The 16,158-nt window shown below is 41.9% G+C and overlaps 2 protein-coding genes across 5 annotated transcripts in view; one reads left to right on the top strand and one right to left on the bottom strand.

Moving 5' to 3' along the window:
• LOC124141252 (pleckstrin homology domain-containing family A member 1-like) overlaps positions 1-14,450 on the top strand; it is an 87,866-nt gene extending 73,416 nt beyond the window's left edge. The window contains exons 13-14 of one of the 4 annotated variants that reach the window (XR_007220102.1): positions 10,537-11,015; positions 11,052-14,450. Coding sequence is in view for 1 of the 4 variants with exons in the window: in XM_046509215.2 (XP_046365171.1) it covers positions 10,537-10,608 (72 nt within the window). In the remaining 3 variants the exon portion in view is untranslated. Of the gene's footprint in view, positions 1-10,536 lie in introns of all 4 variants that reach the window. The other 3 variants (XR_007220104.1, XR_007220103.1, XM_046509215.2) reach the window with 3 other exon arrangements.
• Positions 13,018-13,617, bottom strand: LOC124141297. The gene has a single exon (XM_046509271.2). It carries the CDS (start codon positions 13,615-13,617, stop codon positions 13,018-13,020), a length of 600 nt encoding a protein of 199 aa, XP_046365227.2.
• Positions 14,451-16,158: the final 1,708 nt, after the last annotated feature.

Raw genomic sequence — 16,158 nt, 5'->3', positions numbered from 1 at the left:
TGGACTTGTACTGAAACATTCCATACTAACATGAGGTGGGACAATATTTGAAGGATCAGTGTGTAAGCCCAGTCTCTACTCAAAGATTGGAGCAGTTTCCGTTTTTGTCATTTTAACATGGAAATAGTGTCTCACAACCTCAACAGGATGCAAAAAGGCCTAACATTTGATACATTGTTCAAGACAAAAATACTATAAGAGTTTTTGGAGCTTATTTATCCATTTGTGACACCAGACACCACGGAAAAATCATTACAATTTTACAACAGATTGAACACATCCAGACTTAACACTCTTTTAAATCACTTTGTCCACATGTGGTCCCACCTCTTATGTCATGTGTTGTATATGATATTGAAGCCAGACCAATCATATTTCTTGTTTTAATATTTACAGTCACTTATATAACAAGATACAGGAGGTAAACAAATCTTTGTCAAAGCTTTTTTCAAGGACACCATATCCTATGTCAGTGTCAAGCCAAAAAAGGAAGAGTTCATCATTTAGTTTGGACGCAGTAAGTTAACTGACAATAGCATGAATTTATCTAGGAGTTTAAACTTACTGCTTTAGAAACATTGAAAAACTTTACCATTGTTTGCTACAGACTTAAGGCCAAAGTTTGGTCTCTGAAAATGTCCCTGTCTTGTTTACTTTCCATAACAATTTTCTGGATATGATGTGAAACAATGCTGTAAAATATGGTTGAAAATATTTTTTTGATATTATTTCATGTTAAGAAATAATTTAAGCTTGCTTGTTATTAAAATGAAGAAAGAATTTGGCCTGGCTTAATCCTAATCTGTTTGTATTGATGTTTATCTACTTTTTTATGTTAAACCTCTTTATGGGGTCATAGCCATATATTGTTTTACTAGTGATGCATTAGTTTTATTAGTGTACAATACATGTACATGTTTTATTATGGATATGGAGTAACATGGCCTTTTTTGCATGTACTTGTTGTTTTTACATGTATTAGATAATGTGAGCGTTTCATTATTAATCCTGGGAAGCACAGTGGGTCGAGGCCTTGACATTCACTGTGCAGAGTTGTGTCCCTTAGCTGTGAGGATTCCCATGGTGCTGGTATCTAATCCAAAACTTAGGCCTATTATAATCATGGTCTGTCAGCACCTTACTCCTGGCTGGAGTATGCACGCATACTCCAGCCATTTAAGGCACCACAAGGCACCACAATTCACTGTGGAGAGTTGCGTCCCTTGAAAATGCCATTTGAGGATCTGCAGTTCGCTGGAGAGTTGCGTCCCTTGAATATGCCATTTGAGGAGCTGCAACTCAATGTGGAGAATTGTGTCCCTTGAATATGCCATTTGAGGAGCTGCAGTTCACTGGAGAGTTGTGTCCCTTGAATATGCTATTTGAGGAGCTGCAATTCACTGTGGAGAGTTGCGTCCCTTGAATATGCCATTTGAGGAGCTGCAATTCACTATGGAGAGTTGCGTCCCTTGAATATGCCATTTGAGGAGCTGCAATTCACCATGGAGAGTTGCGTCCCTTGATTATGCCATTTAAGGAGCCGCAATTCACTGTGGAGAGTTGCGTCCCTTGAATATACCATTTGAGGAGCTGCAATTCACTGTGGAGAGTTGCGTCCCTTGAATATGCCATTTGAGGAGCTGCAATTCACTATGGAGAGTTGCGTCCCTTGAATATGCCAAGAATCCTATGATTGCGGGTTTGAATCCTGGTTTGCCGGATTTTGTTTCTAGGTTTGTCAGCACCATACCTGTGCATGTGGGTTTCACCAAAGTGGTAAACGTCAGACCTGCATCACTTAGGGCTTTCCTCACAGATCAACTAAAATCTTTTCAACTCACACCTGCTTGTCGGATTCACCCAAACTGGTCAACATCTATGTCATGCACCATCTGTCTGGCACGCCGTGATATAACTGAAATACTGTTTACATCGGCATTAAACCAAACTCAATCATTCATTGGATGATCTTCAGTGTGGATAACCACTGTTTCGCATGATTGGCATTTAATAAATGTTTTATGTCTGATGCTGCATGTATAGAGCCTTGGGACAGTTATCACTTGGTGTTTGTTTCTGACCCCGTACATCTAATATTTAGTGCATTTCACGTTTGGATAAATATCCTGGACACATTTGCCTCCATAGCTTCACCTCAGAACTGATGTCTCCATCTTCATCTCTCTTATCACAACACAGAATTTTACACGCTTGTGAGCTTGAAATCAACAACCAATCAAAAAGACTACACAGAACAAGATCGGGCATGCTGGGCCGAGTAGTCTGAAGTGCTGCAATTCGCAGTGCAGACCGTGGGTTTGAATCACGGTTCGTCCCGATCATGTTTCCAGGTTTGTCAGCACCATACCTGCATTCATGGGTTTCACCAAGGTGGAAAAGTCGAAGACCTGCATCACTTTGCTTTCCTCCCACATTAAGCTGACACGCAGTGATATAACTGGAATACTGTTAAATGCGGCGTTGAGTCAAACTCACTCACACTCTCTTAACTCTAACACAGAATTTCTCAACAAATCGCTTCAAATCGACAACCAATCAAAACAACTCAACAGAACAAGAATTTGTCTGTGCGGCCTATGAAAAAGAACCATGATATAATTACGGTAGAGTAGTCTGTCAGGAAATTACTTTTAACTTTTTTACTTTTTCAATGGATGGAAATCCTTATGCTCCCAATGTTCCCCACTGTATCTGACACATCACCCAACACGACGATTCACATATTCATGACATCAACCCTTATTTTAATAGGGAAAGAACAGTGTAATTTGAGTTGATGGCCATTTTTAGTATCATGTCATTTAAGCCATACTCAAAATGATGCTATGTGTCCAGGATATTTATCATATCGGAATCGGGCGGTCGGGTAGCCTAGTGGTTAAAGCGTTCGCTCGTCACGCCGAAGACCCGGGTTCGATTCCCGACATGGGTACAATGTGTGAAGCCCATTTCTGGTGTCCCCCGCCGTGATATTGCTGGAATATTGCTAAAAGCGGCGTAAAACCAAACTCACTCACTCACTCACTCATATCGGAATCAACATGTAACACACTTGATAAACAAGGATGTCCTTTATTATAATCAGATACAAACATTACTTCGAATTTGTACAATCTTGCCGGATCAGTAATGGCTGGTCACTGCAGCCTCATGGAAACCATGACAACACAGTCCGAAACATCCTCAAAAACCAGGAGGATGTTTTTTTTCGCATCACTTTTGATGTTGGGCCTAGATAGGTTACGTGACACATCTTTGAGTGCAACCACATGACAACAGTATTTTTTGTTCTTTATTTCTAAGTCACACAAAAATAAACATTTCTGTTCCCTAAACAAATTTGAGTAAAATTTCAGCTCACATACTCAATCTGCTTTTGAGTATTTTATACAATGATAGTTGAATGAAGTTAAATTTTGGTTTAACAAACTATTGTTTTCGTGTTTGACCCAAGATTGAATGTAGGGGAAGTTCATGTATTTAAGTATCTTATAGCATAATTGTATAACAATTAAGATGCATATGACTGAATTCCTCATGTTTAATTGTATTTCCCCTTGCCAACCGTTTAAATCTTACATTCCACAAGGGGAGATAACTGTCCATAGACAATTGTGATATTTATAAATGAGATCTTTCTAGATCTAGTTGCAACACGCATCATTATATCATGGAAGTATGTTAAAACATAATTAATATCAAGTATATTCAGTCACATTTCAGTTCAGTAGAATTTTGAATAATTATAAATTTCATACCATACGTTTCTGTTTTCGCACCACTGTAAATAATTAAACATAGCATCTGAAAATACATTCTTTCACACACAAATCATTGTTCTTTGACTACTTTGGCTTTGAAAAGTTTTTGAAATATTTCATATCTTCATGCATGTCAAGCCAAAAAAGGTAGAGTTCATTATTTTAGTTTGGTCACACAGTTAGTAAACTGACAATAGTGGGGATTTATCTTGGAGTTTAAACAATGGATAACTTTTACCTGTGTTTGCCACAGACTTAAGGCCAAAGCTTTGTCTCTAAAAATACCTTGATAAGTCCCTGACTTGTTTAATTTCCAAAACAATTCTCTGGATACCATGACAACTATGATATTAAGTTGAAAATATCCCATACCTTCCTGTTTTCACACCACTGTATATAATTAAACATGGCATCTGAGAATACATTCTTTCTCAACAAATGATTGTACTTTGACTACTTTGGCTTTGAAAAGTCTGATCAAACAGCCATTGTTGGCACCTTGACGCCTTATTGTTTATCAGAGAAAGAATACATGTGTCATAAATACAATAATTTGACCTAGAATAAGTTGAAGTTGTTACTTGACAATTGTGGTCAATGCATTGTTCCATATATAAAAACTTTCCAATGTTATGCCAAAGTGCAACACTGACAAAGAATTTAATTTTGATAAATATCATAAAAGAAACAATTAGAATAATAAGATGGAGATAGTTTTAATAATATTGTGGTTGTAGATTAATTTTTTTCTAGTCTCTGCAGTTACTGTATTCGACATAATAAGCGGCCCGCTCTATTAAGCGCCCACGGCAATATTTGTTAAGATATTGGCTCGTGAACAATCCCTATTAGCACTCCTTCCGATTCATCAATATACACAAGACTTATTTATTCACGTATAATACGCACTCGTGTGTTATATGCATTCTTAATTATTCAGTGTGTCAGCATCAACCACGAAATTTATCTTTCAACTCTCTTTTTTCCACCAAAATAATACTCTAATAAGAGCCCCCTATTTCTAATTTTGAGAGAGCCCTGGGCGCTTATTACGTCGAATACATTATTGTTACCTAAGTAATGATATGGAGCATTGCCACCGGTAACTGAAACAAGGGTAGACCACAGGAGCAATGGTAATACGTCAGTCAATGAGATGTTAATCCAGAGTTTTGTTATGCCCTTCCATAGAGTAGACAGTAGTCTCTGCTTTATGTAGTTCAGAAGTAGAAATAGACTTAATGACCTCATAATCTCTTCATAACCAGAATCTCTTCATAACCAGTAGCTCTTTAGTTTCATCAAACTTGGCATTACCGACTGGTATTCATGATATTAGAAAAGGAAATATGGTTTGGTACACTTATCAAGTAGGTGTCAAAATGATAAACTAGGGTTTTTAATTTAAAAAGTATTATATTTGCTGCTCAAAAGAAGTTAAAGAACACCTGATTCTTTGATATACTATAGTTAATCTGTCTCGCCATGACAGATTAAGTTTAGTCATATGAAACAATCAGGTGTTCTTTAACTTCTTTTGAGTAGTATATATCAAAAGCAGATTGCCTCTCTTCTCTACACTGTGATGTAACTGAAATGCTGTTCAAAGTGGCCTCTAACCAAACTCACTTAAACATTATCTTTTTGAATGTCTCAAATTTTGTTTGATAGGCATTACTTAGAAGTTGGCGGATGACAAGATAGACACAATTTTATGGATAACAACTTCTTTAATACTGTAAAAAAGCGACGTTTCGGTATTGATCCTTATACTTGCTTGACAACGGTAGAAGGATCTATACCGAAACGTCGCTTTTTTACAGTATTAAAGAAGTTGTTATCCATAAAATTGTGTCTATCTTGTCTCAAATTTGCTTTTCATTATGATCTAGTGTTATTTAAGGCAAATACACTCATTGATTTAAGCTTAATAATTACTGTATTTTCAAGTCCACTGTGTTTCATAAAGAATGGTATTATATTCTTTTGCAAAACATTATTGCACTGATACCGTTGTCTCAAAGACTTTTCATATTTTCAGTCAGAGTTAAGGATCTTGGGATCCTTAATGTTTTCAACACATACACTAATACATGTAGTCATTGCTGTTTAAAATGTTTCCATTGCTAAATATGAGAAATTAATTTAAATGCTCAATATCATTTCTTGTGGTTTTAACTCTGTATGTATGTAAGACATACAATATTGATACAGATCATAATGTTTGTGGAATGAAGCTGCTGACTGGCTGGCTCTCGATCCAGCCGTTATGTTGTTTTACTGCGTGCTTGTCTATGTCATGTTGTTTATGAGGACGGTTGAGAAATAAACAGTAGAATAGATGTGTGTTTTGTACATTCTTTTACACAGCTTGATTCTGTATTTGTTATGCCATATTCCCCTGCCCTGAAAACACGTGTGTTCCTTTGTAAGGATTTCAAAATAGAACTATTAGATCCTCTTAGCAGGATTGTCACCTTCTGCATGTTGAGGCCTTTTATTTTTAATTTGTTGGTTTTACAAAATGTTGGACCCTAATTTCAATATAGGTGGTTGAAACTAAATTCATTTAAAAAAATTACTTGCTGCTATTAGGAAACAAACTATACTGAACAAAAAAAGTTAGGGATCATGAATATTTTTGGGCTCAATTTTCACTACATTTTGTTCAGTATAGCTTGAATTTGGTAGGATGGGGTTAGCGTTTGTTGCTGATGGTTTGACCGATTCCATCATCATTGTAAACACCAACAAGCATCCAACAGGTATGATGGTGACCTTTAATGTAGTATCAGGAGCCATCAGTAGTAAATGATCCTTGTTCTGGCCTCCAAACCACAATTAATGATAAGCTTTACTCAATGATCAAAACATTTGTCAAAAAATTTATTATTTTCTTATTTAATTTTTTTGTGTCGGTCACTTTTGTAAACCAACAGATAGAAAAGTGAAAGGCCTTATCTGTGAGATTCTGTAAGCATGGGTTCGAATCCTTGACTCCCTGACTGCCATCCTTGGTCTGTCACCACCAAACCCCCCTGGGTTTCATGAACATAGTAGACATCTACAGTGTGTCTATTTGTGCCCACCTCACACAGTAAAATGGCACAGCTGGAATTCAGGAATACCATATGAAACCCTACTCCATCACTCACGAAACTATTGTGTAAATGTGCATGTCCCTTGCTTGCATTAATGAAGTAACACCTTCAGGCCTGGAATTTATTGTTTTGCCAGATTCACTTCACAATTGCATGAATCACAACAAAACGCACCCAGTCACACTGCTATTGAGCCTCCATCCTTGCATTCATCCTTTAGACTTCAGGACTAGAGTCAAATTGTTGACCAACATTCTTTGAAAGTGTTTGCACAGACACCTGTTTCTGGTAATAGATTCTACTCAGTTATTTCTTTCTGAAAACGGGAGATTCTACCAGACAGTGTTATAAACTGTGCTGGGCAAGTCTGGCCTGGCAGTACCAGACACCTGTTATTGTGTCGGGCCTGGCAGTACCAGACACCTGTTATTGTGTCGGACGTGGCAGTACCAGACACCTGTTATTGTGTCGGGCCTGGCAGTACAAGACACCTGTTATTGTGTCGGGCCTGGCAGTACCAGACACCTGTTATTGTGTCGGGCCTGACAGTACAAGACACCTGTTATTGTGTCTGGCTTGGCAGTACAAGACACCTGTTATTGTGTCGGGCCTGGCAGTACCAGACACCTGTTATTGTGTCGGACGTGGCAGTACCAGACACCTGTTATTGTGTCGGGCCTGGCAGTACCAGACACCTGTTATTGTGTCGGGCCTGGCAGTACCAGACACCTGTTATTGTGTCAGGCCTGACAGTACCAGACACCTATTATTGTGTTGGGCCTGGCAGTACCAGACACCTGTTATTGTGTCGGGCCTGGCAGTACCAGACACCTGTTATTGTGTCGGGCCTGACAGTACAAGACACCTGTTATTGTGTCTGGCTTGGCAGTACAAGACACCTGTTATTGTGTCGGGCCTGGCAGTACCAGACACCTGTTATTGTGTCGGACGTGGCAGTACCAGACACCTGTTATTGTGTCGGGCCTGGCAGTACCAGACACCTGTTATTGTGTCGGGCCTGGCAGTACCAGACACCTGTTATTGTGTCAGGCCTGACGGTACCAGACACCTATTATTGTGTCGGGCCTGGCAGTACCAGACACCTGTTATTGTATCGGACGTGGCAGTACCAAACATCTCCTATTGTGTCCGGCCTGGCAGTACCAAACACCTGTTATTGTGTCGGGCCTGGCAGTACCAAACACCTGTTATTGTGTCGGGCCTGACAGTACCAGACACCTGTTATTGTGTCGGGTATGGCAGTACCAAACACCTGCTATTGTATCAGACATAGCAGTACCTGACACCTATCATTGTGTCAAGCATGGCAGTACAGAAATCTGTTATTGTGTCGGATGTGGCAGTACCTGACACCTGTCATTGTGTCAAGCATAGCAGTACAGACATCTGTTATTGTGTCAGACATGGCAGTACCAGATACCTGTTATTGTATCAGACATAGCAGTACCTGACACCTGTCATTGTGTCAAGTCATGGCAGTACAGACATCTGTTATTGCATCGGACGTGACAGTACCAGACACCTGTTGTCATCGTGTCAAGCATAGCAGTACAGACATCTGTTGTCATTGTGTTAAGTGTGGCATACCAGACACCTGTTGTCATTGTGTTGAGCATGGCAGTACCAGACCCCTGTCATTGTGTCGAGCATGGCAATTTCCAGACACCTGTTGTCAATGTGTTGAACATGGCAGAACCTGACACCAGTTGTGTCGGGCATGGCAGTACAGACATCTGTTGTCGTTGTGTTGAACATGGCAGTACAGACATCTGTTGTCATTGTGTTGAACATGGCAGTACCTGACACCACCCTGTCGGGCATGGCAGTACAGACATCTGTTGTGATTGTGTCGGGCATGGCAGTACCAGACACCTGTTATTGTGTCAGGCCTGGCAGTACCAGACACCTGTTATTGTGTTGGATGTGGCAGTACCAGACACCTGTTATTGTGTCAGATGTGGCGGTACCTGACACCTGTCATTGTGTGGAGCATGGCAATACAGACATCTATTGTCATTGTGTCAGGCACGACAGTAAAGACATCTGTTGTCATTGTGCCAAGCATGGCAGTACCGTACATCTGTCATTGTGTTGAGCGTGGCAGTACCAGAGACCTGTTGTCATTGTGTCGGACGTGGCAGTACCAGACACCTGTTGTCATTGTGTTGGACGTGGCAGAAACAGACACCTGTTGTCATTGTGTTAAGTGTGGCAATACCAGACACCTGTTGTCATTGTGTTGAGCATGGCAGTACCAGACCCCTGTCATTGTGGTGAGCATGGCAATTTCCAGACACCTGTTGTCAATGTGTCGAGCATGGTAGTACCTGACACCTGTCATTGTGTTGGATGTGGCAGTACCTGATCCCTGTTGTCATTGTGTCAGGCAGACAGTACCAGACAGCCGTTATCATTGTGTCAAGTGTGGCAGTACCAGATAGCTCTTGTCATTGTGTCAGAAGTGGCAATACCAAACACCTGTTGTCATTGTGTTGGACGTGGCAGTACTAGACACCTGCTTTTATTGTGTTGAGCGTGGCAGTACAGATACCTGTTGTCATTGTGTCAGGCATGGCACTACCTGACGCCTGTCATTGTGTCGGAATGTGGCAGTACCTGACACCTGTCTTTCTGTTTGAAGTGGCAGTACCAGACCCCTGTTGTCAAGTTCACATTTGGGCTCTACACGGTATTTGAGTGCTTGAGCACAGGTCAGGTTTAGATTGTCTCACCAAAGACTTGATTGCCAGCCATGGGAGATAACACACATCCTCACTTCTCAAAGTCATGTTGCAGACAGACCCGTGAAGATTCAGGGGTAGAATAGGTCTTCAGCAACCCATGCTTGCCGTAAAAGGCGACTATGCTTGTCGTAAAAGGCAACTAACGGGATCGGGTGGTCAAGCTCGCTGACTTGGTTGATGCACGTCATCAATCCCAATTGCATGGATTGATGCTCATGATATTAATCACTGGATTGTCTGGTCCAGACTCGTTTATTTACAGACTGCCGTCATATAGCTGGAATATTGCTGAGTGCGGCGTTAAACAACAAACCAACCAACCATGTTGCAGACATGGAAGACAAATGGACTCAGTATCTGGACACATTTATAATTAGATGGTGCTGGGGAAAAAGACCAACTGTTGATTGTGTGGCATATTACCATTGCAATCAGGCACTCAAATATTTAACTTAATGATCCATTATCTTCTGCCCATCAGAGCCCTAGCCCACATGACAATTGTTTTGTCATATTTGATCAGAAAGCTTCAATACAGTGAAACCTTGAATTACACTCTATTTGACATGTTTCAATGTAACTTCATGGAATTTTTACGATAATATGGTCATATATCAACACCACTTTCTCACCAGTCTTGAAACAGGATACCTTTGTTGTCGATGGTCACCATCACTTAGCTTCAAGGTTTTATTGTATAATTGTTCTACTTAGGACAGGAGATTAACCCAGTAGAAAGTATGTTTGCTTGCAGGAAGGAAACCAAGGTTCACATCCCAGTGTGGGTATATCCAAGTCCCATGTATTCAGTGGTATTTTGCCTTGTTTACACATGCTACAACTCTTTCAATAAAAATCCTTTCACACAGTTATCTCCCTTTGTTTCAGCTGCGTGATCGACTTGGTGGAGAAGTTGGTGGGCGTGGCAAGTTACGGAAGAAGAACTGGATGTTCTGGTGACAGGAAGTGACGTCAGCTTCACCATGGAGTCTTCACCTCTTGCATTCATCACAGGGTTTGGACCTGGTGGATACTGTCATAGTGCTTTTGGCCCACAGTGTATACAATATTGGCTTGACCTTGATATGACTAATACCATCATTACATATTTTTAGTGTTTGTATAATGAAAAGAGGACTATGAATTCTTGTTACATTTAAACTGACATATCCTTTTCTTAAATGTTCAAGGGACAATGTTATGTATCACAACTACCACAAATGGACTGTTTGTGTTGTGTCCAGTCTAGACTGACAGTAGGGCCAGGTGCCTGTGTCCAGTCTAGACTGACAGTAGGGCCAGGTGCCTGAGGCCAGTCTAGACTGAATGTAGTGCCTGTGTTCATTTTAGAATGACAGTAGGGCCAGGTGCCTATGTCCAGTCTAGACTGACAGTAGGGACAGGTGCCTGTGTCCAGTCTAGACTGACAGTAGGGCCAGGTGCCTGTGTCCAGTCTAGACTGACAGTAGGGCCAGGTGCCTTTGTCCAGTCTAGACTGAATGTAGTGCCTGTGTCCAGTCTAGACTGACAGTAGGGCCAGGTGCCTGTGTCCAGTCTAGACTGACAGTAGGGCCAGGTGCCTGTGTCCAGTCTAGACTGACAATAGGGCCAGGTGCCTGTGTCCAGTCTAGACTGACAGTAGGGCCAGGTGCCTGTGTCCAGTCTAGACTGACAGTAGGGCCAGGTGCCTGTGTCCAGTCTAGACTGACAGTAGGGCCAGGTGCCTGTGTCCAGTCTAGACTGACAGTAGGGCCAGGTGCCTGTGTCCAGTCTAGACTGACAGTAGGGCTAGGTGCCTGTGTCCAGTCTAGACTGACAGTAGGGCCAGGTGCCTGTGTCCAGTCTAGACTGAATGTAGTGCCTGTGTTCATTCTAGACTGACAGTAGGGCTAGGTGCCTGTGTCCAGTCTAGACTGACAGTAGGGACAGGTGCCTGTGTCCAGTCTAGACTGACAGTAGGGCCAGGTGCCTGTGTCCAGTCTAGACTAAATGTATTGCCTGTGTCCAGTCTAGACTGACAGTAGGGCTAGGTGCCTTTGTCCAGTCTAGACTGACAGTAGGGCCAGGTGCCTGTGTCCAGTCTAGACTGACAGTAGGGCCTGTGTCCAGTCTAGACTGAATGTCGTGCCTGTGTCCAGTCTAGACTGACAGTAGGGCCAGGTGCCTGTGTCCAGTCTAGACTGAATGTAGTGCCTGTGTCCAGTCTAGACTGACAGTCGGGCCTGGTTTCATCTACAACATAGTCAGGTCACAGGAAGTAGATGGTGCTAGCAGCTAGCCTCACTTTCAACTAAAACTTAGGTCACAGGAAGTAGATGGTGCTAGCAGCTAGCCTAACTTTCAACTAAAACATAGGTCACAGGAAGTAGATGGTGCTAGCAGCTAGCTTCACTTTCAACTAAAACATAGGTCACAGGAAGTAGATGGTGCCAGCAGCAAGCCTCACTATCATCTAAAATAAAGATTGATCAACCCCCAGATTCCTGATTGAAGGAGAAATCCCAGGGTTAGGCAGATATTGTTTGTGTCTGTAGCCTACTCTGTGCAATTTTATTACCAGCATTTGTGAGACGATATACTGAAACTTATATACAGTATCATCAGTTGCTTATGACCGTTCTCAGCTAATAATAGCCAATATGTATACAAACAAATCTGCTGAAAATATGTCAAGAGTTCTGACTCGTAGGCAAAATTGTTTTTGACACACACTACCATTTTTGTGGTGCCATTCACAGATCATCAGCCTCTTGATGGAAGAAGTGTAATTATCAGCATTGTTAGTGGATGAATTAATGTCCATCATAAAGCCTTTCAATCTTGTTGGGGAAAGCAAATACCTCCCTATTGAAATCACTGACACTGATGACATCAGCATGTCCCACCGGGTACCCACTGTTGCCATGCCTCCCCTTGTGACCTGACAAGCAGTCCACCAATGCTGTGATAAGGCATGCATAAAACTGTTGAGCTTCCATTGCCCAAACAACATTAAATTTTGGTGTTTACTCAAACATTGTATTGACATACCTACCAAATATTTGGCAGTAAGAATGTTTGCACTGTATTGGGCTTGTTTTGTGAAAGAAAAACAATGTTTATGTTAAAGTTGCATACCATCAACCGCGCCTAAGTGGAAATAGGAGTGAATAGAACCACAACCTTTATTCTCGGGCTACGGCCTTCCATTTGGCTCAACTGGCCACAGACCAAAAAAGCTTGTTCAGTGGCAGTGTCTGGCATCCAGTATCTGGGCAATGTCCTAGTTTGCTGTTCCAGATGATAACCAAAACAAATATTGATCAAGTCAGTTTGTACACATAAACCACACAGGTTGTCAGGGTTTCTGGTAGTCATGGATCACTTGGATCACTTGCATGGCTGTGGCTTCAGTAGTGACAAGACAGGATGACAATCTGTAAACCAGTTGAGCACAGTTCTCATTATCAGACTTTCTACATCCCGGCTTTGTAGTTTCTTCTTGTACCTCATTCCCCTCAATCCCCACTCCTCCCATCCCCCACCCCGAACACCCACTCTCCTTCCATCCCTCACCCTGAACACCCACACACCTTCCATCCCCAACCCTGAACACCCACACTCCTTCCATCCCCCACTCTGAACACCCACACTCCTTCCATGATCCATTCCCCCACACTCCTCCCATCCCCCACCCCGAACACCCACACTCCTTCCATCCTTCACCCCGAACACCCACACTTCTCCCATCCCCCACCCCGAACACCCACACTCCTTCCATCCCTCACCCCGAACACCCATGCTCCTTCCATCCCCCACCCTGAACACCCACGCTCCTTCCATCCCCCACCCCAAACACCAACACTCCTTCCATCCCCCACCCTGAACACCCACACTCCTTCCATGATCCATTCCCCCACCCCGAACACCCACGCTCCTTCCATCCCCCTCCCCGACCACCCACACCCCAAACATCCACACTCCTCCCATCCCTCACCCTGAACACCCACACTCCTTCCATTCCCCACCCTGAACACCCACACTCCTTCCATGATCCATTCCCCCACCCTGAACACCCACACTCCTCCCATTCCCCACCCCGAACACCCACACTCCTTCCATGATCCATGCCCCACCCTGAATACCCACACTCCTTCCATCCCCAACCCCAAACACCAACGCCCAATCTTTTGCTCACAGAATATTTGAGATTGTTATTCCAGAGCTATATTGTACAAACAAAATCTTGCTATTTTCCCACTGCATGATGGATTACAGAGTTACATCAGTAATACTCACCACACAATGAATATTGTCCTATAAGTGGACAGATGATTGTTTGAATGCTTGTTGTTGCCTCATTGACAGCTTATATATGATTCAAGGGTATTGACCACCTTTTCAGTCTTTTTGTCTTTCCCATAATATTTTTGTTCCAAAATTATTCATTTTGAACAATCATTTGTAATGTGATGTAGTGGCATCAATCCTTGCATTTTCTTCATTTTGTGAAGTTTTATTCAGATTTACACAAATGAAGAAAAGGAAATGCTGTTGCAAATAATGAATTTTAATGACAATATGGTGCATGAAGCCATTGCACAGATTTTCTTCATGGAAGAACTGGTTTGCAGTTCATCTTTAAAATGGTTCAGCTTCATGAGAATAGGGTTCCTATTCATTGTCTGTACTTCCCAAGACGTTCCTCCATCACCAGTGAAGGGGGCACGGGTGGCCCAGTCGTCTAAGGCGCCGCGATTCACTGTGCAGAGTTGCGTTCCTTGGCACACCAGAAACCTATGATTGTGGGTTCGAATCCCAGATCGCCCCGATTATGTTTCTAGGTTTGTCAGCACCATACCCGTGCTCGTGGGTTTCACCAAAGTGGTAAACGTCTGAGACCTGCATCACTTCGGGCTTTCCTCCCACATTAAGCTGACACGCCGCGATATGACTGGAATACTGTTAAAAGCGGCATTAAACCCAACTCACTCACACTCATCACCAGTGAATAAATTCAACCGATATGCCATACTTTCTCGATTACAGGGTGCATGATCTCTTGCGAACTATTGATTGACAATGAAGCAATGTCTTGATAAGATGACACAAGGCTTTATCATACCTCCATGTCAGAATGAAGAGATCTGAGCGGTTTACATGATCTTGCTAAATAGTGTGTATTCCGCCTGGGAGGGAAATAAATCCCTTATACCCCGCCATGAAGAAGACAGGCTGCAGATGGATTTCTGTGAGGGAGAATGAATCCCTTATGTCCCGCTTCAAAGCGACGATGTACACTTTTTACGAGTCAATGACAGTCATGTGACCTAGGACAAGTTCACCTGAGCTCAATTGAACAGCTGTTTTCTATCTATTTTGAATTAGTTTTAATTTTTTTACAATGTCAGATAAACACATGTAAGATAAATTCTTGGTCGCAGTATCACGAGGGATACATGTGGTTTTATGCATCCCTCATTAGGTTTTATACCACTTGGCTCCGGTCGTCACCTAACGCAGGACACTAATAACCACATGCACATGTACCCCTGGTGCTATATCATTATAATGTTGCACACAGTGTCAAGCAGGAGAAACATGACTGCTTATTGGTCTGAGCACTCTCTGGTTTCCCTTTCGCTAGAACCATCACTTGATTCATTGATTACAAATGGCGACTAGATCCCATAAATATTCATGGTCGATGGAGGAACATTGTGGAGACAAACCCATAAAGTATTGACGATGGCTCCTCTTCAAATTGCAGACTTCCATCACATGAGATATGCTACAGTCGATAGCATAATCATGATTTATTACAGAGACTAAATGGCACTATGATGTGAGATCAGTTCTATATTTTAGTTATAATTGATGAGGAAAATCAAAACTAGAAAGTATAATATAGCTGAACTGGTTTTGTAAAATATACTGGCATAGCGTCTGGTGTCCAAGAAGTCTCTTTGTATATTTGTACTCAAACAAGGTTAATTTATTTCCCAATCTAACCTCCCTATGAAGTGTTACTGTAGTGTGTATCCAGTTTCATGTAGTGTTAATATGACAGTATAGTTTTTGACATGCTCCCCATTGTGCGCTGTCTTCCAGTGATACAGAGCTATGTGATCCACTATTCGGGAGTACTTTGTTGTATTAATATAAAGGTGCACTGTGTCCTAGCTACTGGTAAAATATGAGCCATTATGATGTTAAAAACATCAACCCTGAAGGTGCAGAAAGCATATGATCATACAACCTCACGATATGGTTTGTAGGGACATACTTCAGGTCAAGATACAGATTTAAAGGGGATTCACCTCAGGTCAAGATACAAATTAAAGGAGGTCTCACTTCAGGTCAACATACACATTAGAAGGGGGACTCGCTTCAGGTCAACGTATAGATTTGAAGAGGGTCTCACTTCAGGTCAGGATACAAATTTAAAGGGGGCCTTACACCAGGTCCAAGTATTGATTTAAATGGGGACTCACTCCAGGTAAAGATACAGATTTAAAGGGGGACTTACTT

This window comes from Haliotis rufescens, unplaced genomic scaffold (genome assembly GCF_023055435.1).
Source record: "Haliotis rufescens isolate VD_foot unplaced genomic scaffold, xgHalRufe1.0.p SCAF_12, whole genome shotgun sequence".
Taxonomy (NCBI): Eukaryota; Metazoa; Mollusca; class Gastropoda; order Lepetellida; family Haliotidae; genus Haliotis; species Haliotis rufescens.
This window is presented reverse-complemented; position numbering and strand designations above follow the sequence as displayed.